Consider the following 27,107-nt stretch of genomic DNA (forward strand, 5'->3'; position numbering starts at 1 on the left):
AACAATAATAATGATAATAATAATGATGATGATGATGATGATGGTGATGATGATGATGATGATAATAATAATAATAATAATAATAAAAATAATAATAATCTCCGAAATAGAACATATCCTGTTCGCATGTGAGAGTAAGCATGAGAGATTAAAATATGAAATCAATGCATTTAATCTATAAATGTGAGACAACAGTGACAAAATATTTTGATGTCAGATCATTTCGTGACAAACAGGTTGTAAAAAAGGACTGCTTTACGCCGTTGCAACACCTGCTAGGAATAGTAACCAAATCGTCCTATTACGGCAGTGTTCAGTTTCATTGCGTGGTAACTTGGCCAAGTGTCTATAGTATAACCCCGGGCCGATCAAAGCCTTGCGAGTGGATTTGGTAAACAGAACCTGACGGAAGCCCTTCGTATATATATACGTGTGTGAATTTACTTTAGGTCCCAACCACTGCTTGACAACTGGTGTAGGTTTTAGGTTCCTATAGCCTAGTGGTTTGACCAGAAGTGATCAATAGAATAAGTATTTCGTTGAACTAAATATAACTTTCAAGGCAGTGCCCTAACATGTTTTCAGTCTAATGACTGAAACAAATAAAAGTTAAAAGATAACATAGTCTTAGATTATACTATGTGTAGATAAATGATGGGGATGGTCAGATATGGAGAGGTTAGGATCAGGGTCATTCTCGACTACTAAGAACCTGCGGAGAATAATTGCGTGGCCTAACAACAATCGCAGTTATCTGCCCTTCTTTTAATTTAACTTCCGTGACGCACCTAACAACTTCCCGTTACATATTAACACACTTACAGCTGGTTTATTTGACACTGGGTGTTGATCTTTTTAAAAGTGTCTTGTGGATTTGTAACTGAGTAGCTCGGTCGTCGTCCTGTGGTCTTATGAATAGCCACTGACGAATTTCTTCATTTTACTCTTATTCTTTTTATCCGTGTATATATATATATATATATATATATATATATATATATATATATATATATATATATATATAACGTTTCAATTGTCTTATTTATGTATGTCTATATAGTCACGTTGAAACGCTTGCAATGAACATCCGTGTTATATTACACTCCCCGTATTGCTAAATCAAAACACCAGCAAAAAAAAACAAAAAAAAAAAACGTATTTTCACATAACGAGGAAAAAATAGGAAAAAAAAGTAACAAGTAACTGCAACAATCTCTCTCTTGCTAGTATACACACAAAAATATTTAATTATTATCCTTTAAAACACACATACATTTATTTACTATTAACAGAAACAACACATCACAGGTTTTCATTAATACACGCCGAAAAGACTCATACGTTATATATATATATATATAATATATATGTGTGTACTCATTCAGTATCGTATCAATATTTGCTAAGTAGATATATTTGCTATAGAACAGGAAAAGTATGGCTTGGACAAGGTTTTGGCTATCGTTAATCGTTGCTGTTTTTATTCACGGAGTTTACGTCTTATGTGACAACGAGAAAGGCTGTAAAATTGGAGATTATGATTTCTCACCTTTGGATCTGTACGTATCAATATTAATTCTTTTTTTTTAATGTCTTGATTAAAATCGAATTTCTGTATTTAATATCTTTATATAAACGCTTCAAATCCTGGTTGCAACACCTAAAATCAACAACTTATGCTCGATATATATATATATATATATATATATATATATATATATATATGGTTGTAAATTAAATAAATGACGTACACAGTAAAACTACGTACATTATAAAAATAGAATATACAGGTTGTTAAACTTTTAAATGTTCGATATTTTTGCTGTTATTTCAATGCTAGTTAATTCGATTACGCAAAAGATTATACACATAAACATATATACAAATATATATATATATCATATTTATATATACATATATCCGTGTATATATATATATATATATATATATATATATATATATATATAATCATTAAGTCATTCGGGTGTAATAAAATCTTAATAATTGCCCAACAATTGAATTAATTATTGAATACTATTTTAATACTAGAAAGAATATTTTCTCTGTCGTTCTATTACTTGAAAACAAATAATCTTTGTTGTGTCTATTGTTTTGCAAACAAAAAAGTAAGTCTGATTTACCTGTTACATATGTAATATACGCATATGTTTACTGTGACTTATTTTTTTAATTGGTTCATTTTTATTACCTGTTATTCTACTATTTATTATTGACTAGCCCTTTATAACAAATAAAGAATTCCGTATTGATTTTATTCGACTCGCCGGTAGGCCTTGTCTTTCACTTTTCTCAAACCAATAAGGAAGCTTCTACGTATTTCTTAGAAATGGAACGAGACCTGGCTACAATTTCTAGCAGACAGGTCTCATTTTATTTCTTCCCCATAACCCCCATCTAACCGCTTCGAAAAGCATGTGTGGAGAATTCATTTGAACATTGTTGTCCTTGATTACATACAAAAAGACGAGATGGTCACAATCGGAATTCCTTTGAATCATACAGGTCTGCTCTGTCATGGCTGTTGACTTGGGCGTGGGATTTAAGAAGCAACCACCTATTCCAGTTTCTTCAAAACAGTAGAAAACAACAACAAAATAATAGTAATAATAACAATGATTTATTTTAATCAACGTTTAAGATTTTTCTTTTTCTAGAAGCCACGTCCAAATTTAATATTTTATGGGGGCAGTTGTCCTTCAGTTATATAATTTCTTGCACTTAACCAATTCTTAATTATATTACGTATCACTAATGATTATTTTAAAAATTCATGACTTTTGTATGAATGTTTAGTTTCTTAAAATCCATTATATATCTATATAGTTATGGCCGGTTTATAGTGTTACCCAGGGTTTCGCGCTCATAAAGCGCTTAGCTTTACATACGTTAAGTGCCATATCTATGTATTTGAGAAATTTCTATAAAACTGAAGTTTATATCATTAGTTCCTACGTTCGTTTCACCATTGTGGGTGTTTGGAGCTCTGCATTGAATATTATATGTACTATTGGAACATCCAATGCGGAAAGTTCCAAACAATCACGATAGTGAAACGTAAATAGGAACTAATAATATAAACTTGTGTTCATCTATCATAACTAATAATACTACTAAGTATAGTAGTTGCTTAACCTCTGTGCTGAAAGCAGACTGGATGATGATCTACGTCAAGCTCTAAACTTAAAAATAGCAGTCGCACATCTATTTCTACATCAGATGCAATATATATATATATATATATATATATATATATATAGTATTGAAATATACAGAAAAGGAGATTTATTTCCAAGCGCAGAACAATACATTGTATTGTTCTGCACTTGAATATATATATATATATATATATATATATATATATATATATATATATATATCCGAAAAAGAAGTACACTCTGAAGTAGAGAACAGTAATGTATTTGTATGTAGTTAAGTCTATGTCCGGTCATAGAGTGACCAATGGTTTCGCATCCACAAAGGGCTTAGCCCCCATGGACGGCTTGTCAGACTTTGAGAGCCCTTTGTGGATGCGGAACCCCTGATCACTCTATGAGCGGACATAGACTGACTTAACTTTATATACCTGTGTAGGTAAAGAATAATGCACACCCGGTGTTTAGGATTAGGTTAGGGTCTTTGTTACGTCGAAAACGGGTGGTGTACGTATTCTTTACTTAGTGATCTAAGGATTTGGGAGGTAATAGAAGAGAGGGTAGCGTTGAACTTACTAAAATAAAATACCTGGAAGTATATGTGTATAGTTACGTCGATCTATGATCGAAGTTCAAATCCCACTGGTGTTTACCCTTTCATTCTTCAACGTTTAGAAAAAGAATGTGGGTGCGTGGGGTCAATAAAATGACCAATACAATCGATTACACACCCTTTGAAATCTTGAGTGTGTTTTGAAGCGTCTTGAAATATTAAAACCAGTATTATAGATAACTAGCCCTTATAATAAAACCTCTATAAGGGAATATAAGATAAATCTGCATTATCTACAAGTTTTTGTACAAAGGACATCCTTGTATATACAAAATTCAATTCGTGTTTCAATCAACAATGCCATTTATATCTTGCTAGGTCGACACTGGTTTCACCGTTCATGTTTCTTGGGTGGTTTATTACATCTTGCGAGATAGATTGAGAGAGGGAAAAGAGCGAAGAATCGACACCAGTTTTTGACTGGTACAGTATTTTACGATCACCGAAAGGATGAAGGGCCGGCTGAACTGGAACTGTTACAACAGAGTATTCTATCCAACACACACACACACACACAATATGCACGTAAACAATAATTTCTTTCGCTGTTTGACTTCCTGGTTGACTCTCTACAGAAGGTGTATTTGGTCATAGATTGTAGAAATGAAGGTGATTCAGTTTTATCGACTCTACTATTGAGTTGTAGAAAGCAATAATGTGGTCTTGGGTTTAGTCCTACTTCGCGGCACCTTGGGCAAGTATCTTATTATAGCCCCGGGAGTTCACCAGAGCATTGTGTATTTCGTTGAGGTCCATTGCGTGTGCATTTGCCAAAAAGAAAAAGAAAACGCAATATCCCATCCCAAAATAAACTTATTTAAAAAAAATAAAAAAAATATCAATTACAATATTGGTTGTGTTCCTGAGAGGACCTTCGAAGACCTCCTTGATCTTAGCCACCACTTCGGCTTTGATGTTGCTAGCAGAGCAGTTGGTGTGTTTCACATACGTAGTAATCCAAAGGATTACAATCGGGAGAATTAGGAAGCCAGAAATTGGAGTTTGTAATGTAGAAATTTTCCAACAACCACTCCTGAATTTTTCCGGAGGTATGGCAAAGATCTAAATTTGTTCGACTAAAACAAAGGTATTGGGAAAGACTCCCCCACCCCTTTTCTCCCATTTTTTTTTTTTTGTCAAAAACCCCGTTTTCGGATACGGAGATTCCGGAAAATTGCCAAAAATCGGCATTTTGAAATTTCGGCACCCCCTTCCCCAATTTCTTCATTTTTCACTTTTTGCTAAAACTCTAACCCTAACTCCCTAATTCTAAAACCCTAACCCTACTGTAACTACAAAAATTTTGGGGAATTTTTTTCAGAATCATAATCTCCGTATTTTGCTGCATATTTTGAAAAAAAAACAATTGCTGAAAAAAGCTAAAAATGAAGAAAGTAAGGATGGGGTCGGGTAATTTCAAAATGCCGATTTTTGTCAATTTTTTTGCATGTTCGTATTCTCCGTAGCCGAAAACGGGGCTTTGTGTAGAAGAAAAAAAATAAATAAAGGGGTATTTTTGTGGGAGTACAAAAGGAAGTCTTCACACACACACACACACACACACACACATATATATATATATATATATATATATATATATATATATAACACCTGTAATATACTTGTTCTGCAAGGTATCCCGCAATCGACTTTACTTGTTCCTTACTGCAGGTAAAAAAATGTTCGTGTTATTTGTCGAGAGACACCGGTATGTTGTTATTTACTTGATGTGTTGTCAGTCTCGCGACATGCAGGTAGGAACGAGAACAGCATTTGGTGCCCTTGTTAACAATCTGGACATGTATTCTCGCTACAGTCCTATTTCTGTACACCACCTGCTGCTACTGATTTTGTTTAACCCCAGATCATCTTGATTTAGCTGGCCAATGATCAAAAGCATTCCAGTTATGACCAGCTTATCTTTTTAAAAGTATGTCTACTATGTAATATCCTTTCTTAGAACAGTAGGGTGTGATTCAAGGCTGATTTGGCTGGTACTTCTAACATATTGTGCAACCATATAGATATAGAAGCTCCTTCGTTAAGTAGATTGCGCGATGGCCAAACAGAACGGTGAAATGCTGCAATGATTGCTCCTGTCGAGATCCTCCGACCGAGTACTTAACACTAATTACGTCGTAACACTCAAGAGGCCGACCGATGCAAAATCAATTAACTGCAGAAATTCGATCGAGTCTGTCAACGAGCCAAAACATTAAATAAAATCCAGCCATCTCCTTTCACAGCAGATGAACTTTTTCCCCCTTTTCTTATTCTAAATCTTCCTACTCAGTTTTAAATCGAAGCGACGAGCTCTCTCTTGCCATAACAAAGATCATGAGTTTATTCAGAGTTTTCTAACTCCTGCCTCATTACTGCAACAAGTTTGAGGTAATACTCTTGAAGAAGTACAAGATGTTGCGTGAACGTCGCAGTATGTTTGCTATTCAAAAAGGATTATTCGGCTAAGTGGGACTGGATATTATTAGTCCTTGATATATTATACCTTCAACAAAGAAGGTATTATTTCCTATTTTCATCTACGGAATTTCCAAACACTCAATAAACGTGTGTGTGTGCAGCCCGGGCCATAATGATGGGACACATTTTAAATGCTATTATCTTGGCTTATAAAAATGACATAGGGTACCAAATATATTTATTACATAACTGATATACCGGAGTTCGACATATCTAAGATTTGAATATTACATCCTGGAGATGGTCACCATCACGAAGAGAACATTCACCAGCTCATTTTCTCATTAAGAACACTGCGGCTTAGCATATCAACTAAAATGGCTGCAATCACCTGTCTCACGGGGTCACCTTTCGGGATGACGTCTATCGCTTTCCAAAATGCTGTCGGAATTTTCTTTGGCCTGCAACGATGGATCTTTGGCAGGTGAAGTACGCTTCGACCGCGTGTGCAATTTTTGTTTTTAGAACCCACATTATGAGGGTCACCAACTTCCTGTAAAAAGTAAAATCTTAGATTTGTTGAACTCCTGTATATCAATTAAGTAATAAATGTATTTGGCACTCTGTTATTTTTAGAATCCAAGATGCTAGCATTTAAAATGTGTCCCATCATTATGGCCCGTTCAGTTAATTGAAGGAAAGAAAATGGAGAGTTGATAGTTAATTATTTATTACTAACAAATTGGTATTCTTCTTACAGCCGTTTTCTCTCCCTGAATCAACTGAACATGAATTATACGCTTAATATATACCTATTGATTTAAGGGAACTTCATTTCATTAAAATACTTGGTATAGAACCAATATGTCCTTGGGTGCAACCATCCCTTTATGAAGTTAACATATCTTCTAAGCAAATTATATATATATATATATATATATATATATATATATATATATAATGTCACTCAATTGTCCACATAGATACCTAATCTAGACTCTAAGTACTGATTTAGGTAAAATAAAAATTGAGCTGTATAGAGGCTCGCTTAGCAACCACGCAGTGGGTTCAGTGCCGCTGCACATTACCTTGTACAAATGTCATTTCCCGTAGCGTTGGGCCAACTAATGCCTTGTGAGTGAATTCAGTCGACGGAAACTGTGAAAGCCCGTCATATGTGTGTGTGTAGGTGTCTTCGTATCTGTCCTCTATCCATCACTTGACAGCCAGTGTTGCTTTGTTTACGTCCCCGTAACGAGGCGGATTGGCAAAATATACTGATAGAATAAGTACCACGTAGAGTAGTTACAGGTAAACTGCGGCTTGCGGATTTTTTTCTGAATGGCACTCCATCGAAAAGTTACTGTATTGCAGTCCTGAACAGCACAAAAGGACTTTGTCGTTGGCTCGGAGTCACGCATTTTTTCTTTTTTAGTCGGTACTGCTTCTCTCTCTCATACACACAAAGTTCTGTGCAGTAATAATTGCTCTTTAAAACTTCCATTGGTATAATTAACATCTCGTTGTTTATGTTGCTAATGATGGCTCATGGGTGGCAACAATGGTGGTGTTGACGCTGGTTTGACCGAATTTAGTAAAACTGCTGGTAACTACACGATCACGTTATTGTTTGTGAATGAGTGAGTGTGTAAGTGGATGTGTGGTTGGCTGGTGTTTATGCATTGTTTACGGTAGTGGTTCTCAACCATTTTTTGCTTATGGGCCCTTGTGGTTCCTATTTAACTCTGCTGGTCCACCTCACCGATAGCCATTCGCTGTTTTAAAAAATCCTGTTGTATTATAATTAAATATTATGAGGAATTGTATTAAAAAAAATATTAATGTGTGTCGTAGAAGTCTAGCCAATTTGCGCATAAACTTAAAATCTTATAGGGTCTCCAAGGGTTATACGGACTGCCGTTGAGAATCACTAGTCTACAACATTACCAAATTCTGTACTCACAATGCCATCATACATACTTTTATCTTTTCAGTCATTAGACTGCGGCCATGCTGAGGCAACCGCCTTGAAGAAGTTTGGTCGAGCGAGAGACAAATACGCACACACATGGATATATATATATATATATATATATATATATATATATATATATATATATATATATATATTTATATTATAATTATAAACTACGGTTTAAACAATAAATTACCTGCCTCTGGATGCCCTCTACCCAAGACGGTACCCGTACAGGTGACCCCCAGGAGTGCCTCCGGATTTAAACATCCCCTGGTTGCTTGGATGCTTCAGACTACCCCTGAAGGATTGAGGCAAGCCTATCATTTACCTATATATATATATATATATATATATATATATATATATATATATATATATATATATATATATATACATACACACACACACACACACACACACACACGCACGATTGGCTTCTTTCAGTTTCTGCCTATTAAATCCACTCGCAAAGTTTTGGTTGGTCTGAAGCTATAGTAGAAAGACACTTTCCCAAGGTGTCACGCATGGGACTGAACCCGGAACCATGTTGGGAACTGGACTTCTTACCACACGCACACACACATACGAATGAGTAAGCAAACGAAAGTAAATGATACTGAACACATTTGTTGGGAGTTGCATTTATTATTCAATAACAATTTTGACTCACCTCCATATGACTTAGAGGTTCGTAGACAAGTGGGACGAACTCATCTCATCAGATATCTAGAGAGATGGGTTTTTCCTGAGAGTCCTCAACTTTGTCATGTGGAGCTGTGTCAAGCTTATTAAATCGTGCATGAGAGAGATAGAGAACATTTTCTCAAAGCTATCCTGTTCTTATCTCCAGTCTACATCTTGCATGTGTATATATAAGCGTTATATATATATATATATATATATATATATATATATATATATATATATATAAAAACCTAAGGCTTTCTTTACCTATCGATATTATTACACCACCATATACATTAATATACCCACCAATCACTTCTCCTACATCCCTCGCACAACGAACTCTTAACATACTCCTCGACATTCTGATGAGATCTGCCAAACCATTGGCTAGATTGAAACGTACGTAAATGACTATTACATAACATTCACAATGACTCACTACATAACCTCAACCATGACTCATTACATAACCTCTACACAATAAAACAACGGCTAACTAGCCCAACAGAATTGCTTCTTCTTGTATTTGTTGCTCCATTCTCAACATAAATATATATATATATATATATATATATATATATATATATGCCAGTGAGTTTAAATGTTTACAACTCTCTCTCTCTCATATATATATATATATATAATGGCGCGCGCGCACTCACACACATACAGGTATGTTGGTGCAAACAGGAAAATAGAACTCAAAATATGAGTATATGGATATTTTTACTTAATATTTAGCTGACGTAACATAGTGACTAAAGGTCCGAGAGTTTCGTGTGTTGGCACTTAATCCAAACCTAATGTCAGTAATAATTAACTTCATTTCGAGTTAATGTAGTATATATTATGTAATAAGTGTGTGTGTATGTCAATATATGACAAAATACAGGGTGTCCACAAAGTCTGGGTACATGGAGTAAATAAAATCATATCATAAACAATTGAATATAAGAAATGATAATGTCTTAAAGTATGTGTTAATCCCCATGTGGGTACATGGAGTAAATAAAATCATAACATAAACAATTAAATATAAGAAATAATTTCTTCAAGTACGTGTTAATCCCATGTACCCAGACTTTGTGGACACCCTGCATATCACACATAAATATGACCGATAGTCGAATGTTGTTTTTCGATTTTAACTTCTTTAATTTTAAAGAATTTCATCCCCTCTGTGTGTGTCCCGTCCTGTTTTATGACGACACAGTGTTGTTTCTCACGAGCACACTTTTAACTCTGCTCAGGCAGAGTTAGCTGACTGTGTGGGACAAAACAACTGAAACTATTGTTATTTTGTTTTGTTGATCGTTTGTTTTGTTTTTTTGTTTTACCATCTCACATGACTACTTCATAATCCGACCTCGCGTACTTATCATTGAGTCACGATGTCTGTTTGTGTTACACACACACACACACACACACGCACACACCTATTTGTGTGTGTGTGTGTAACCACAAAGTTTGCTTTTACATGTGACTGGTTGTTGTAGATTTCCATTTTTTTTTTTAACGTTCTTCTCCTTTATCGGCATCTAGCCACTCGCGTAAGCATTATGTTATTAGTTCAAATCCTGCCTAGGTTGTCTTTTTGTCTGTCGTTCTTCCATTTTTAATCAGATACGTACCAGTCAAAGTACTAGCTAGTTTAATAAATTATTTAACCTTACACCAACTACCGCCCCCACCCCCGCAAGAAAAAAAATCGTATGTCCCGTGCTTAAATTTGAAATCTTCCACCTTGATATTTAGTCCCAGGTTTTGTTCTGAACGAGTAAACTTGACCTAAGGCGTTCCGATCGTGATTAACCTGTTTTATTTATATTTCTATACGCCAACTATTTAATATCCATTTAAAGACAGTAATGACTTGACGTAATATTGGCTACTATTTCTAGCAAATCGAGTGACTATGTAGAGGCTCCTTTATTGGCTCCTGTATTATAGATAAAATATCCATATCGAAAGAATACCACTACATTATCTAACGTGATGATGTAGTCTTTAAACCACTAGTTAGATTTCAAGGAAATTTGGCTGTTATTTCTAGCTATTCAAGTGGTCACATGAAGGCTCTTTAATACGTTGTAGATTGGTAGAAACCGTAGCTGCCATTCTTGTTTTGTTTTTATTACTGTTTTCAGTGAGATCTCGTCCAGAGCTGGAGCCTCTGTTGATGTTACCAATTTGAGGATTTGCTAAGTGTGATAGTAATTTTGAATGTCTAGTCCATCCAGGCCTATCGAGGGTTTAAGGACTCTTAGAGAACCGACTAATTTATATATCTTTTATTCGTTTGACATTTTTGTCTGCAGCCATGCTGGGGCGCCTGCTTGAAGGGTTTTAGCCAAACAAATCGACCCCTGGACTTTTTTTAAAAGCCTGGTACTTATTCTATCAGTCGGTTTACCGAACCGCTAAGTTACGGGGACATAAACACTCCAGCACCAACTGTCAAGCGGTGGTCATTCTTTTTTTTTAAGTTATAGGTGAGTTTTGAACTGGAAGATACACTAAAAAGGCATTCCAACTGTTGCTATCCCTTGTTTATTCAAGCATATTTCAAAACTGCATCATCTGATGTGTCCTTTTTTAAGATGGTAATGTGATTTAAAGCACATTTGGTTGCTATTTCTTACAGGTTGTCTTCATATCCTTCAAGTGTTTTAGTGTGCTTTTGAGTAGCAAGATTATCCACTCCATTTTATGTCTGTTTTTGTCATGAGTCCAATATCCTGAGGCATCTCACATCTGCCCACATCTTTTTTTGGTTTCTCTCTTTGGTTCATTCTATTTGGATTGTTTCATACTTTTTCACCCATGCAAGTGCAGGCGTGGTTGTGTGGTAAGAAGTTTGCTTCCCCACCACATGGTTCTGGGTTCAGTCCCACTGCATGGCACCTTGAGCAAGTGTCTTCTATAGCCTCAGGCTATAGATTTGACAGATGGAAACTGAAAGAAGCCTGTTGTGTGTATATATATATATATATATATATATGTGTGTGTGTGTCTTTGTGTCTGTGTTGGTTCCCACCCTGCTCCACTGCTTGTTTACGTCCCTGTAACTTGGTGGTTCAGTAAAAGATACTCATAGAATAAATATCAGGCTTAAAAAAAGTAAGTACTGGTATTGATTCATTTGATTAAAATTCTTCAAAGTTATGCCCCAGCATGGTCGTCGTCTAATGACTGAAATAAGTAAACGATAAAAGATAACTATCATAAATATTCATTTAATAAGTATCATAAATCAATACCAGCTAAGTCCTATCTCTTCTTAGCAATATCATGGTTGATTGCCTTGCTGTATTTTTTACCTCTCAACTCACCATATTCATTCGTTCATGCTGGCTGACAATACACATCCTGCAGAGTGTGCTCTCTTTATTTCTTTCTAGTCTCTGCACCTTATCCACATTCAATACCTAGATCTTATCATGCAACATTGCACTTCATGCACAAGTGTTATACAGACAAACCTGTCCGAGAAAGTACCTTTGTTAACAGAGATAACAGTTCCTACAAATTCCATCTGACTCACTCAAGCATGCAAAAATAAACGTTAAATGAGGATATGAGTGTGTGTAAGCATGTCACCCAGTGAGTAGGTGTTGCACTTGCACTTGCAGTTGCAATATCATGGTTTTGCTTCTCAGACCAGCAGTGCATTGTCTTCTTGTGCAAAACACTTCATTTCACATTGTTCATGTTCACTTAGCTATAGATGGCTAATCCAATGAACTAGCATTTCATTCAGGAGGTTTGTTGGCCTACCCATCTAGCCAGCAGGGTGGCATCATTCAAAAGCTACATCAGTGTGAGAAACTGCATTGTAACCTGCAGTGTGTAACAACAGCCAATAGTTTTGGTTGATACAATGATAATGTATATATGTCATATATGTTTTGTCTCTTACTTGCTTCAGTCATTAGACGTTGGTCATGCTGGGGCACTGCTTTGAAGAATCTTAGTTGAATGAATTGACCCCAGTTCTTATATTCTTTAAAGCTTGGTACTTATTCTATCAGTCATTTTTGCTGAACCTCTAGGTCACGGGGATGTAAACACACCAACACTGGTTGTCAAGCAGTGTTGTGGAAGACAAACAAAGACACAAACACATATACGGCAGGCTTTTTTCAGTTTCTGTCTACCAAATCCATTCACAAGGCTTTGGTCAGTCTTAGTCTATAGTCGACACTTGCTCAAGGTGCCACACAGTGGGACTAAACCTGGAACCATTTGGTTGGGAAGCCATTCCTATGCCTACGATACATATTATATATATATGGTCATCATTTGATGTCCATCTTCCATGTTGGCATGGGTATGTATATATTGGAAAGAATGAATAAGCAAAACATATCATTTTAAAGTGTGCAATTTATAATTCAAACATAATTGTTACAGAGTAGATGGAGTAAATAAGGGATTAAGAAATAATGCATACTCTCTTACAGATGTTTCTAGTATAGCTGTGCATATGGTGCGTAGGTAATTGAGCAAAAATTTCCATATAAGCCAAATATTCCATCTTCAGAAAAGAAGAATTAAGGAATATCTTTAAAAGGTATTAGTTGTTTCCAGTTCATCATTGAAGAATTAAGAATTATCCTTAGTAAAAGATAATAACAGTTATCAGTTCATCATTGAAGAATTAAAGAATCTCTTTAGTAAAAGATATTCGTAGTTACCAGTTCCATCATCAAAGAATCAAGGAATGTTGATGATGGACCCAGTAACTACTATTATAAGGGTATTCATTAAATCTTTCTCTCTGAAGATGGAATAGTTGCCTTATATAAAAAATCTTTGCTAAACGTTCTATGCACTATATGAACAACTATTCTAGAAACAGTTGTAAAACCCAGAACCATATGTTTGAGAAACACACTTCTTACTACACAGCCATGCCTGCACCTGTGTCAACTTGTGTGCCAGAAAGTTTAGTACCCAGAAAGTCCATAACAGATGTTGACAACATTATTTCTCATTCAACATTATTTCTTATTCTCTTATTTACGCTAACAACTCCGCAATTATGTTTGAATTATAAAGTGCACACTCTAAAGTGATACCACATGTTTTGCTTTCTATTTTCTCTTTGTAATATATATCTACTCACTCAGTGATGAACCACATATAGCCATTCTTTGCTAGGCTCTTCTACACCATCACCTTTGTTTTAGTTGCAGTTCAAGCTGGAGTTTTAGTGGTAAACTAGTCCAAACTCTTATAGTACATACCTATTACATTCTCATTGGGCAGAATTTTATATATATACATATATATATATATATATATATATATATATATATATAGACATGTGGAACTATTAATCAAAACACGTTTTTTTTTTCTTTCTCCAATCTATTTTCTTTCCTCATTGCTATCTGTAGAAGAGCATAGGTCCAAAATGTCAAAGACTCTTCCATCTTTTCTGAGTAAACTAATATACCGTGTTTGTTTTTCCCTCACCTATACAATATATGTATGTATGTGTGAATATATATATAAATATATATATATATATATTTTTACAGATAAATTCCTCTATTTACATAATATCGAGGTCTCTTTCTTTCTTTTGTTGTCTTTTCTATCTATCTATCTATCTATATATCTATATATATGTATTAAAATCCAATGAAAGGAAAACAGTCTCCTCTATAGGGATGGGAACATCCAATTTTTCACTGGTTTTATACCCAATATAGTATGGAAAAACTTTCCACAATCCAAATGGATATATATTCAATATACAAAAATGAAAAGAAAATGGAGATTTAGGATTAACACATTTTTATTTATTAAAATATTATATTATCATTATAATATAATATGAATATATTATAATCCTACAACAATTGTTTCAATTCAGACCCAATAATAAATTTAATCATATTCATAGGTAAGAATCTCACCAGGGAAATATTTGACAAAAACTACATATGAGGATTTATATTTTGTCAAATATTTCCCTGATGAGATTCTTACCTATTATAAACATGAATTTTTATAAATTTATCATTGGGTCTGAATTGAAACAATTGTAGGATTATAATATTTGTATGGTATTATATCATAATAATAATATATGTTAATAAATTAAAATGTATCAATCATAAATCTCCATTTACTTTTCATTTGTGTGTGTATCATCATCATCGTCATTTAACGTCTGCTTTCCATGCTAGCATGGGTTGAACGATTTGACCGAGGACTGGTGAAACCAGATGGCTACACCAGGCTCCAATCTGATTTGGCAGAATTTCTACGGCTGGATGCCCTTCCTAACGCCAACCACTCAGAGAGTGTAGTAGGTGCTTTTACGTGCCAACGGCACGAAGGCCAGTCAGGCGGTACTGGCAACGGCCACGCTCAAAATGGTTTATTTTATGTGCCACCTGCACAAGAGCCAGTCTAGGGGAACTGGCAACGATCTCGCTCAAAAGTCCTTACACATGCCGTGGGCACAAGTGCCAGAAAGGCGACGCTGGGCACAGGTGCCATCATGATTTCCATTTCGCTTGCCCCAATAAGTCTTTGCAAGCTGAGTTTCATGTCCCAATGAAGAAGACGACGTTGGCATGGGTGCCAGTCGTCGAATTTAACTTGATTTCGATTTCACTTGCCTCAACATGTCTTCGCAAGTGGAGTTTAGTATCCAATTTAACTCGATTTCGATTTCACACACATATATATATATATATATATATATATATTCACATACATATACACCCCAGCTGCTGTTTCTCAGCCAACCACAACGTAAAAGTCAACAAAATTGTTTTTCATATACTTGTTTGATATTTTTTTAATATTTTGAGAGTAAAACCTTACATCTGTTACTCTATATTATTGACATGCATTGAATCATCATTTAGCACATTCCACAAAACTGTATTCACTGGGTATTTTCCATTTATTTATTAGTTTTTTTTTTTTTTTTTGTAATGAATTAGAGGAAAATGTTCTAGAATTAAGATGCCTGAATGTCAGCTTAGCAAAGATAAAAGTTTTAATTAGTGAGTGGAAAAGAAAACAAGAAGACAGTTTTCTGAGAATAATTCTGCTTGACATGCAGTAAAAGAATATGTAGGAATTCTATACTGTGTATTCAATGCAAACTATGGGAGCACAAATAGTGCAAAGGGATTTCATGCAAGCTGACAGATAAGACTTCTTATGTTGTAGATGTGCAGGAATATTTAGCCAGAAAAGTCCACAAGAAATTTTAAAATTGTAATTATCTTATTTTCTAGCATACAAATCGAGTTTTTCTTCAGATCAAAATTTACTGCCAAAATAGGAAGGCTTACTATTATACACCAAAGAGGACCAAAAATTCCATGTGAAATGTAACAAAATTTGGAGGAAAGATAGTGACAGTGGTTTGAATGTTTACACTACATATTTATACTATGTACTGTTCTTTTCTTTTATTCTTTTGTTTCAGTCATTTGACTGTGGCCATGCTGGAGCACTCCCTTCAAGGGTTTTAGTTGAACAAATTGACCACAAGACTTACTTTTTAAGCCTAGTACTTATTTTATCGGTTTTCTTTTGCCAAACTACTAAGTTACAGTCACCATTCACCACATCTCCACTCCTGTATACCATTCACTATATTCACCTCCATTCTCCATGTCACTGATGTTATCCAAGGGAAAGGCAAAGGCCATACAGCTTGGCGCTAGTGATGTCACAACTCATTTCTATAATTGAGTGTACTGGAACAATGTGAAATAAAGTGTCTTGGGATCAATATAAATACCTGACATCTTCTCCAAAAGTTTTAAGCCTTATTATTATGTTAGAAACATCAGGTCTTCGACAATTTCATTCAAGTTTATTCTGCACTACCAAGTGTACCTTTGTGTGTAGTATTGTCTTTTGAGGAGTTGAATTGTCTTTTTATACACTACACCAGTTTTGCTTTGGGATATATTTCGTTTCTGGTGTTAAATTAGTATTCCATCTATTTGCTGTGTAGCTGTTATGTGGTAACTGAGTGTACTGTGTGGTGCTTCTTGTTATCCTGGTACACATTTTTATTTAAAGTTTTATTGAATTTGAATTTATATTCTTTTGACAATGTATTTAAAACAGTTTCTGGTCCATTAACATCGAGGAACAAAGAGCTATATCAGATAGTTTGGTAAGTTAACAGTTTTATAAATCTGTTAGCTTGAAGACCTTCACTTTAATTAAAACTAATGAGAAGAATTTTGGCAACTGCTATAGATGAATCATCTGCAGTTTTTTTTTTCTTTTTTCTGTGGAACAGTAAAGTTGAAATGCTTTATTTGTTACTGGATCCAGTTAAGCATGGAACCTCAGAACATTGTTGGCCACTTGATCTGGTATCATAATTGATCATAGGGGTCCTTTCTTGTTTAATCTCAGTTCAGCTTTGAATGAACATGCCCAGACTAAAAATTTTGGTAACTTCACTCTATAGTATATGAATTTTATATAAAATTATCTTCACTTTGTATCAGCTGTATTATTAAATGTAAGTAGATATGTATAACCCTTAAACTGAGCCATTTTATAAATGCAAATATATAATCATTTCTAAATCCAAGATACTACCACTCAAACATTTTAGATAAAGGTTTATAAATCTTTAAGTTTATTAAGCTGACTTGCTGGTTTTATATCACTGAGCAATGTATTTAATACGTGACATTAGCAGAGCTGTTTTACATTGGTTTTTGTTGTATTGCTCCTAGGCAGCTCAGATCGCATGGTCTTTTGACCTGTCAATAAGTTAACTGGACAAACTTGATATGACCTACATATGTTCCAGATGTGCATGCTTCTCCGTAGTTGAGGACCATACTACACACTGTAATATGCCATAGAGAATCATGTTGGAGGTAGTCTGACATTCTGGGCATGTACTTTCTGCACTGTATACCTGTTGTTGTTTAGCTCCATACCAGTCCCAATTAAGCAGACTTTTAAGCAAAGATATTTCAGCTGTGACTTTCGTGTCATGTTCTTTGTCAGTTGTAACTACAACCATATTATGTAATGTGAATGTAAGTTAGATCCCTTTTTTAAAGATGTGGTAATCTATAGCAGCATCACATTGTAGCTATCTAATGGAATAAGTCAGTACATGACAGCTGCTGCATCTCTGTTCTTACCATTGCTATATAACTGTTTCTACTAGTGTACTGATTCAATGAACTAAGTTTGTTTCCTGGTTGATTCCAAAAACAATAAGATACAATTGATTTAACCTCAAAACGTGCGTGTGCAATTCAATACCTTATCTATCCTACCTATTTATGATATTAGACCACTAATTATATTAAATCAATAATTTTGTATACATATGCACAGGTAATAAGGCTAGTCATGTTACACTTAGATGGAAATGAAATTAAATGATTCATGTAACACTGGTCTTGCTAGCAAGGGTTACTGTTATGGTAATCTCTTTCATTTTATACCCTGCCATGATTTCTTTTCTCATAGGGCATAACTCCATGCCACTTTAATCTTTCTCTAAGTTAACAAATTTACTCCATTAACTCATGATCATAATTTCGAGTCTTTGCTCTTTGCAATGTTTTTCAATTTTTCATTAACTTGCATGCATTATTTTCAGTATAGAACTTAAATAGTTTTTTTACAGTTTCTTAAGATTGTATAGTGATTGTTCCAATGTGAAACACTCCAGTCAGACGTTTTACACTTACACCACTAAGTTTTTTTAGAACAGCTTCACTTTTTATAGTATCAATAAACGTAAAATGCTTTCTGTATTACCTATAGTGACATCTAGTCTTTATTGACATTTTCAACACTGAGTAGAATACAAAATGCATAAGTAATGCATGTACAAAGGTGTTATTATGACAGCTGCTGACAATTAACTGGCACCAATTTGAATGGGTTGGACTTGATCCAAACCGGAGTGAATAAGGGTTAGGGCTTGCAACAGTTGTACATCTCTTGGAAGTTTCCCCATGTACTATCTGAAATTTTCTTTTTGTAGCACTTTTCTCATTTAAGAACTTTAAGATTATCAATTTTGCTTATGATGCTAGATCATTAATTAAAAGATTTAATTAAAAACAACAAAATTGCAACAGTATGTGGTTTAACTCTTTAGCATTTAAATCAGCCATATTTGGCCATAACATTCTACCTGTTTCATGTTCAAATCACCATATTTGATCTCTCACACCTACCCTACAGTGTCATTTTAAAAATAAATGATCACATTGAAATCTCAAAGCTATGAGATAATGCATGATTAAGTCAAAGCATCTGAATAAATAAGCATCACATTTGACAGAGTAATCTGAATGCTAAAGGGTTAACCATTTAGCATTTAAACTGGCTGTGTCTGGCTTAAATATTATACATGCTTTGTTAAAACCAGCTAGATCTGGCCTCTCACACCTACCCTACACTGTCATTCTAAAAATAAGTAATCACATCATTGAAATCTCAAAGGTGCAAGATAGTGTATGATTAATTCAAAATAATGTGAATAAATAAGCTTTACATTTGACGGAATAATCTGACTACTAAAAGGTTAAAGTTGCTGGTGGGACTTATTTGTTGTTTACCAGGTGTCCACATTACTGATTAGATTAGACTGTTTGCTGTATCATCTCTGTCTTACATAGTATATATATATATATATATTGTTTCGGCTATTTTAACTGTACTATTTTATGTTCATGAAGATAATTTATCAGGATAAGTTATTCTTGAAATATCCAACATGATTTGTTTATACTATCTTAGCTGTACTATTTTATGTCTAAAAAGATAATTGGTCAATAATTTAGCACTAACAGGATAGGTTCTTCTAGAAATGTACAACACAGTATGGTCTCCTTACTTCAATTTGATGTCTGTGTATGTTGTAAACACAAGTTCACGTCCAATGACTAAAATAAAGCTGCATTGAGCAATAGTATCTACTTAAATGGGTGACTGCTTGGGAAACTTAGGTACTGTAAGCATCTTATGGATAGAAAATTGACTGAGTGGTTAGAGTATCAGATGGAATGCTTTGCAGAATTCCTGCATGCTGAGTTCAAATCCTGCAAAGGTCAGCTTTGCCTTTTATTATTTCAAGGTCAATAAATAAACTAATAGTTCAGTATTGGAGTTCCTACATTCTCTCCCTTTTCTCTCTCTCCTCTCTCTCTCTCCCCCTCCCCCCTCTCCTCTCTCCTCTCTCTATGAAGAAGAAAAAGAATTTGGCTATGTTCAGATGGAGGAAGGGACGGGTTTTACCAGGCTTGACCCTTTAGCATTTTAACCAACCAAATCTGCCCTAAATATTCTACACTTCTAAACTGGCCAGATCCAGCTTCTCACACCTACCCTACAATATCGTTCTAAAAATAAACAATCACTCATCAAGATCTTGAAGTGATAAGATGCATGATTAATTCAAACGAATATTCTTTTACTTTCTCTTACTTGTTTCAGTCATTTGACTGTGGCCATGCTGTAGTACTGCCTTAAAGGGTTCTTTAGACAAGGTAATTGACCCCAGAACTTATTTTTTGTAAGCTTAGTACTTATTCTATTGGTCTTTTTTGCCAAGCCACTAAGTTACAGAGACATAAACACACCAACATAGATTGTCAAGCAATGGTGGGGGGACAAACACTGATACAAAGACACACACACATATATTTATGTTTATGATGGACTACTTTCAGTTTCTGCCAAATCCACTCAATACCGAATCCTACCAAATCCACTCACAAGGCTTTGGTTGGCCCAAAGCTATAGTAGAAGACACTTGCCTAAGATGCCAGCATGGCCACAGTCAAATGACTGAAACAAGTAAAAGAATAAAAGATAAGACCTGCTGATTGGTCTGTAACTACATGTGTAGGATGGCACTATGTAATACAATTGGCAGTATTTTATAGATACACTGAGTTCCAGCTGTGGGTTTGTTGCTGTTTTTGGTTTTGCACTAATGCTCTAATATAATTTATATTAAAGTCTTAGTAATTAATTCAAAGTCCATTTAATTATGTTGATTCATAGTCCACTTTCTTATCACTGTAAGCAGTATGTTAGTATAAATAGTGGCGAGCTGGCAGAATCGTTAGCACGCCGGACAGAATGCTTAGTGGTATTTCGTCTGCCGCTACGTTCTGAGTTCAAATTCAGCCGAGGTCGACTTAGCCTTTCATCCTTTCGGGGTCGGTTAAATAAATACCAGTTATGCACTGGAGTCGATGTAATCGACTTAATCCTTTTGTCTGTCCATGTTTGTCCCCTCTATGTTTAGCCCCCTGTAGGCAATAAAGAAATAAATATAAAGAGCATTGATAGCGATGTTATGTCTCTGCTCAATCTGGTGCGCTCAGTAAACCAGTTATATTTTCTGACTGCAACCAGAAATAATCAAATGGTTACAGTTGATTTGACATCAGAATGTAACATGTAGCAGTTTGCTATCTTACCTAATTGTGTTGGCTTGCTGCTCCTTTATCTTATCATTTTGAACAGTATATTAATACATAAGTAGTGACAGTGCAAATCTTATATCCGTGTTCACCTTAGTATGTTGAATGTGTAAATGAAATAGTTGTTCAGTTCCTGTTTGACTTTCTGATGAAGCAGATTCACAATCAAAACCATCTTAACCATGATCTCTGACTATCCTGTCTTTCTTTTAGACATCATGTATCTACTGCAATAGTCTCCAGTCTCTTTCACTACATTGTGCAGTTGAGATCAAGCAGAAAACTATAGGCATACACTGCATGGAAAGTTGAAAATTACTGGGATTTATTAATATTCATCATACTAATATATACTTTTGTTATTTACACCACCTGTCCTCGTCTGTTGTTATTTTTTGTATATTCTCCCACATATATATATATATATATATATATATATATATATATATATATATATATATATATATATATATGTATATATATATATATATATATATATATGTATATATATATATATATATATATATATGTATATATATATATATATATATATATATGTATATATATATATATATATATATATATGTATATATATATATATATATATATATATGTATATATATATATATATATATATATGTATATATATATATATGTATATATGTATATATATATATATATATATATATGTATATATATATATATATATATATATGTATATATATATATATATATATATATGTATATATATATATATATATATATATATGTATATATATATATATATATATATATATATATATATGTATATATGTATATATATATATATATATATATATATATATATATGTATATATGTATATATATATATATATATATATATGTATATATATATATATATATATATATGTATATATATATATATGTATATATATGTATATATATATATATGTATATATATGTATATATATATATATGTATATATATATATATATATATATGTATATATATATATATATATATATATATATGTATATATATATATATGTATATATATATGTATATATATATATATATGTATATATATATATATGTATATATATATATATATATATGTATATATATGTATATATATATATATATATATATGTATATATATATATATATATATATATGTATATATATATATATATATGTATATATATATATATATATATATATATATATATATATATATATATATATATATATATATATATATAGGTGCAGGAGTGGCTGTGTGGTAAGTAGCTTGCTTACCAACCATATGGTTCCGGGTTCAGTCCCATTGTGTGGCACCTTGGGCAAGTGTCTTTTACTATAGCCTCGGGCCAACCAAAGCCTTGTGAGTGGATTTGGTAGATGGAAACTGAAGAAGCCCGTTGTGTGTATATATATATATATATATATATATATATATATATATATATGTATATGTTTGTGTGTCTGTGTTTGTCCCCCAATATCGCTTGACAACCGATGCTGGTGTGTTTATGTCCCTGTAACTTAGCAGTTTGGCAAAAGAGACTGAAAGAATAAGTACTAGGCTTAGAAAGAATAAGTCCTGGGGTAGATTTGCTTGAATAAAGGTGGTGCTCCAGCATGGCTGCAGTCAAATGACTGAAACAAATAAAAGAAAAGAATACACACTATATATATATATATATATATATATATATATATATATATACACACACATATGCACACACATGCATATATGGATACAAGACGTCACCAACAGTGCAAATAACATGAAATGCATAAACAAATGAGTTAAATATGTAAACAAGAAAAAAAATAGAGAACACTAGTAAACACAGTTATCAGCTGTCTATCTACTCCTCATTTTGAGCATTTAGTGACAATATGAGTCTTTAAAGGCAGTTGCTCCCATAAATTCTAAAATAAAATTTAGGATTTATGGAGGATTCAAAGTTGGGAACAAAAACATTATTATAGGCTGGGAGATTATTACCACACTTGGAAACCAGGCACAGTAAGAACATCCAGCCATAGAAAAACTGTGCCCCAACATACTCTCATCATGTAAGCATAGAAAAGTAGACATTAAAATTATGATGATGATGATTCAAGGCTCGAGAAAACCCATGAGTATTTTGAAAATCCGGCTGTTTATAATTTTATTATGTACAGGTGTGGTTAATAAAACAAAGTACACAATAGTTTTCAGGTTTTTTTTTCATAATTTAAACCTTAGAGCAGTTCTTTTTGTAACTCTTCATGTGAAATGTACCAGTAGTCGTTTACTTAAACTCCAGTGCAACACAAAGTTAAAAAATGATTAGGAACCCTCTTTAACTGGTCATTGAATTTGCCAAAGACAATAGTCAAACAAATCCGTTGGTAGCCCATGTTAATGAACTCTTAATTCTTTATATCTAATAATTGTATTTTATTTATTCAATCTCATGTAACAGCAATAGTTAATTAGTGTAATCATATGCAACAACACATTTTATGAAATTCGATCACATGAAATACTGCATTGCATTCATGTCGTCACATACCTTTGAAATATAGCTAACACTCCATTTATCTTGGGAAGTACATAATATCTCTTACGTATTTTAATTATAGATGTGGCTATGTGGTTAAGAAGTTCACATTGCAACCATGTGACTTCAGGTTCAGTACCACTATGCAGCACCTCAGACAAATGTCTTGTTAGTGAATTTAGTAGCTGAAGTTTGTGTAGAAGCCTGTCATATATATATATATATATATATATATATATATATATATATATATATATATATCAATTAGAAAATGGAGGATAATATGCTGAACCCAACTACTTGCAGACTGTGTATCCCGTTGAATTCATTAATTTAATTCATAGCTAAAGTGACAGCAGTATATTGGATAGATACTATCCCTTAGTGGGTTGAACACTCAACCCCTAACTCTCTCACATTATATATATATATATATATATATATATATATATATATATATATATTTGTGTGTGTGTGTGTGCACAGGTGTGGCTGTGTGATAAGAAGCTTGCTTCCCAACCACATGGTTCTGGTTCAGTCCCACTGCATGACACCTTGGGCAAATGTCTTTTATTATAGCCTTGTGAGTGGTTTTGGTAGACAGAAACTGAAAGAAGCTTGTTGTATATATATATATATATATATATATATATATATATATATATATTTGTAAATATTTATGTGTGTGTGTGTGTGTGTGTGATGTGGGTTTGACCTTCCCTACAACTACTTGACAACTGGTGTTGGTTTGTTCTAATTTTTGTAACTTAACAGTTCTGCAAAAGGTCTTAATAGAATAATTACAAGACTTAAAAAATAAGTACTATGGTTGATTTGCTTGACTAGACCCCCTCAAGGTGGTGCTCCAGCATGGCCACATTCCAGTGACTGAAACAAAGTAAAATATAAAAGATGTAATCTTCTGATGTAGAACACCTGTTTGGAAGCTCCTCAATGGGATTAAGTTAAATATCAACAATATCCTAAGAACTGCAACAACTTCTTTATGGTGAAATAAAAATGCATGATAACAATGTAGTGCAAAGTGAACATTGACAATGAGACATTATCTGAATGGTTTTTCAACAGAATCTGGTGTGTGGCTGGGCTGTATTCTCTTGGTTATCTACTGGGGAAACTGAGAGGCTGAGCAATTATGTAAAGCAAAACAGGTCTCGATGTATTTCAAAAACACGTGCATAAATTCCAACAATATAGCACTTGCCAACAGTAAGCCACAAGACTATTCAGAGGACTTTACCTTCCCTACAACTGCTTGACAACAGAGGACTGAGCAAATTAAAACAACTACTGTGAGATGTTTCATGTGGCCTGTGGTTTTGATTCTAACAGTGTGATGTCCTATAAAGTCTACAGTGGTATTATCTGACCTATCAAAAAAACATTAGGGTTTCATTTATATGCCCAATTGTTAATAAATTATAATCACAAAATTTATGTTCATTGATTACAGACTTGTGAAAACTTTATCATCCACATTGAACTTTGGGCAATATGAGTCAATTCACATCAGTTCATGGACCTTATACACCAATCTACTGGTTCATGGAATTTTTCTGTGATATTGTATTTTGAATCCATGGAAAGCTGTAATGCTCTTGTTCTGCTATACATGTTACATGTTCGTTCGAATGTGGTTTACATACAAAAATTTGTTTTTCACTTATTTCAGTCATTTGGACTGCTGCCATGTTGGGGTATTGCATTGAAGGGTTTAGTTGAACAAATCAACCCCATTACTTATTTTTTTTATAAGTGTGGTACTTATTCTGTCGGGCTCTTCTGCTGAGATGCTATGTTACAGGGATGTGAACAAACCAGCACTGTTTGTCAAGCATTGGATGTGGGGGGACAAACACAAATGCAGAGATACTTGTACACACCAAAAAGAGGTGACAGATACTGGTGTCACACAAATGACACCCATGCCAGTAGCACATAAAGAACACCCGTTACACTCTCGGAGTGGTTTTGTATTAGGAAGGGCATCCAGCCATAGAGACCATGCCAAATCAGACTGGGGTCTAGTGCAGCCTTCCAGCTAGCCAGCCCTGGTCAAACCATCTATCCCATGCCACCATGGACAACAGATGTTAAATGATGATGATGATTATATATATATATATATATATAAATTCAACTTACGATGAAAGTAAATAAAGTTTGCTTTAGAAGCATTGAGATGTATTGAATGATACAGATAAGGAAATAATTTACTCTCAAACGCAGGATAATGCTAATATAACAGCATGAACAGGATAAATTATCCATACATTGCAGAAAATTTTGTCAGCGGCCAGTCATGACACTCAAACTCACATCCCTGTGATTATGTGTCAAGTGCTTTACTTTTAAGCTAAACTGCCCAGTGACAAATTGTTCTGCAATTTTAGGATATAAAAATCTAGCTTTATAAGATGCTAACGTTAGCATTATATATTAACTTATATACACACATTCACAATGGGCTTACACACAGTTTTGATCCACCAAGTTCACTCACAAGGCATTGGTCAGCCTGGGGCTGATAAAACTAAGCTTCTTAGCCTCATAGCCATGCCTTCACCTAATGAACAAATCATTTTTGAAGTTGTCAAAGTGAGAAATGGTATAATACTTGGTCTGGTTTGTTTTGGGAATTTTCTAAAGAGTGTCCTTTTTTTCTTCTCTTTTTTTTTTTTTATCAGTTGCTAACGACTTCTTCGGACACTAAAAACTCTATCTCAGTACCACAATTGCTATGTTCCTCAGCATAGTCAGTGACACACAGTTTAAACCAACCACATAGCTCATTTTCTTGTGTTTAGTGTTTATACTCATCTTGAAGGTTTTATGTAAAATTATTTCGTTGTAAGGAAAGTAGATACTCTTTTAATACTATAAATATGTTTACTAATATTAAAACTAACAACACCAGAGATCTGAGACTGTATTATTAAAAAACTTCATTTACTCATACATTTTTAAGAGCGTTTACTCTATAACATAAACATATAACAATGTGTGGTTAATCCGTTAACATTTAAACCGTCCATATGCAACCCAAATATCCTTCCTTTTTCATATTCAAACCAATCAAATTTAGCCTCTCATACCTACCCTAAAATGTCATTTTAAAAATAATCAATCACATCATTGAAATTTCAAAGCTACAAAGTAATGCATGCTTCATTCAAAACAGTTTGA

General features: G+C 33.8%; 1 protein-coding gene across 1 annotated transcript in view; it reads left to right on the forward strand.

The window, feature by feature from the left end:
• The first annotated feature begins 798 nt into the window (after positions 1-798).
• The window catches only part of LOC106881233 (cation-independent mannose-6-phosphate receptor), a 164,924-nt gene continuing 138,615 nt past the window's right edge, over positions 799-27,107 (forward strand). Inside the window, exon 1 of the mRNA XM_089358692.1 lies at positions 799-1,559. Within this exon, the coding sequence (XP_089214818.1) occupies positions 1,438-1,559 (122 nt within the window). The 5' untranslated portion in view covers positions 799-1,437. The remainder of the gene's footprint in view (positions 1,560-27,107) is intronic.

The sequence above is a fragment of the Octopus bimaculoides genome, chromosome 10 (assembly GCF_046866305.1).
Source record: "Octopus bimaculoides isolate indiv1 chromosome 10, ASM4686630v1, whole genome shotgun sequence".
Lineage (NCBI taxonomy): Eukaryota > Metazoa > Mollusca > Cephalopoda > Octopoda > Octopodidae > Octopus > Octopus bimaculoides.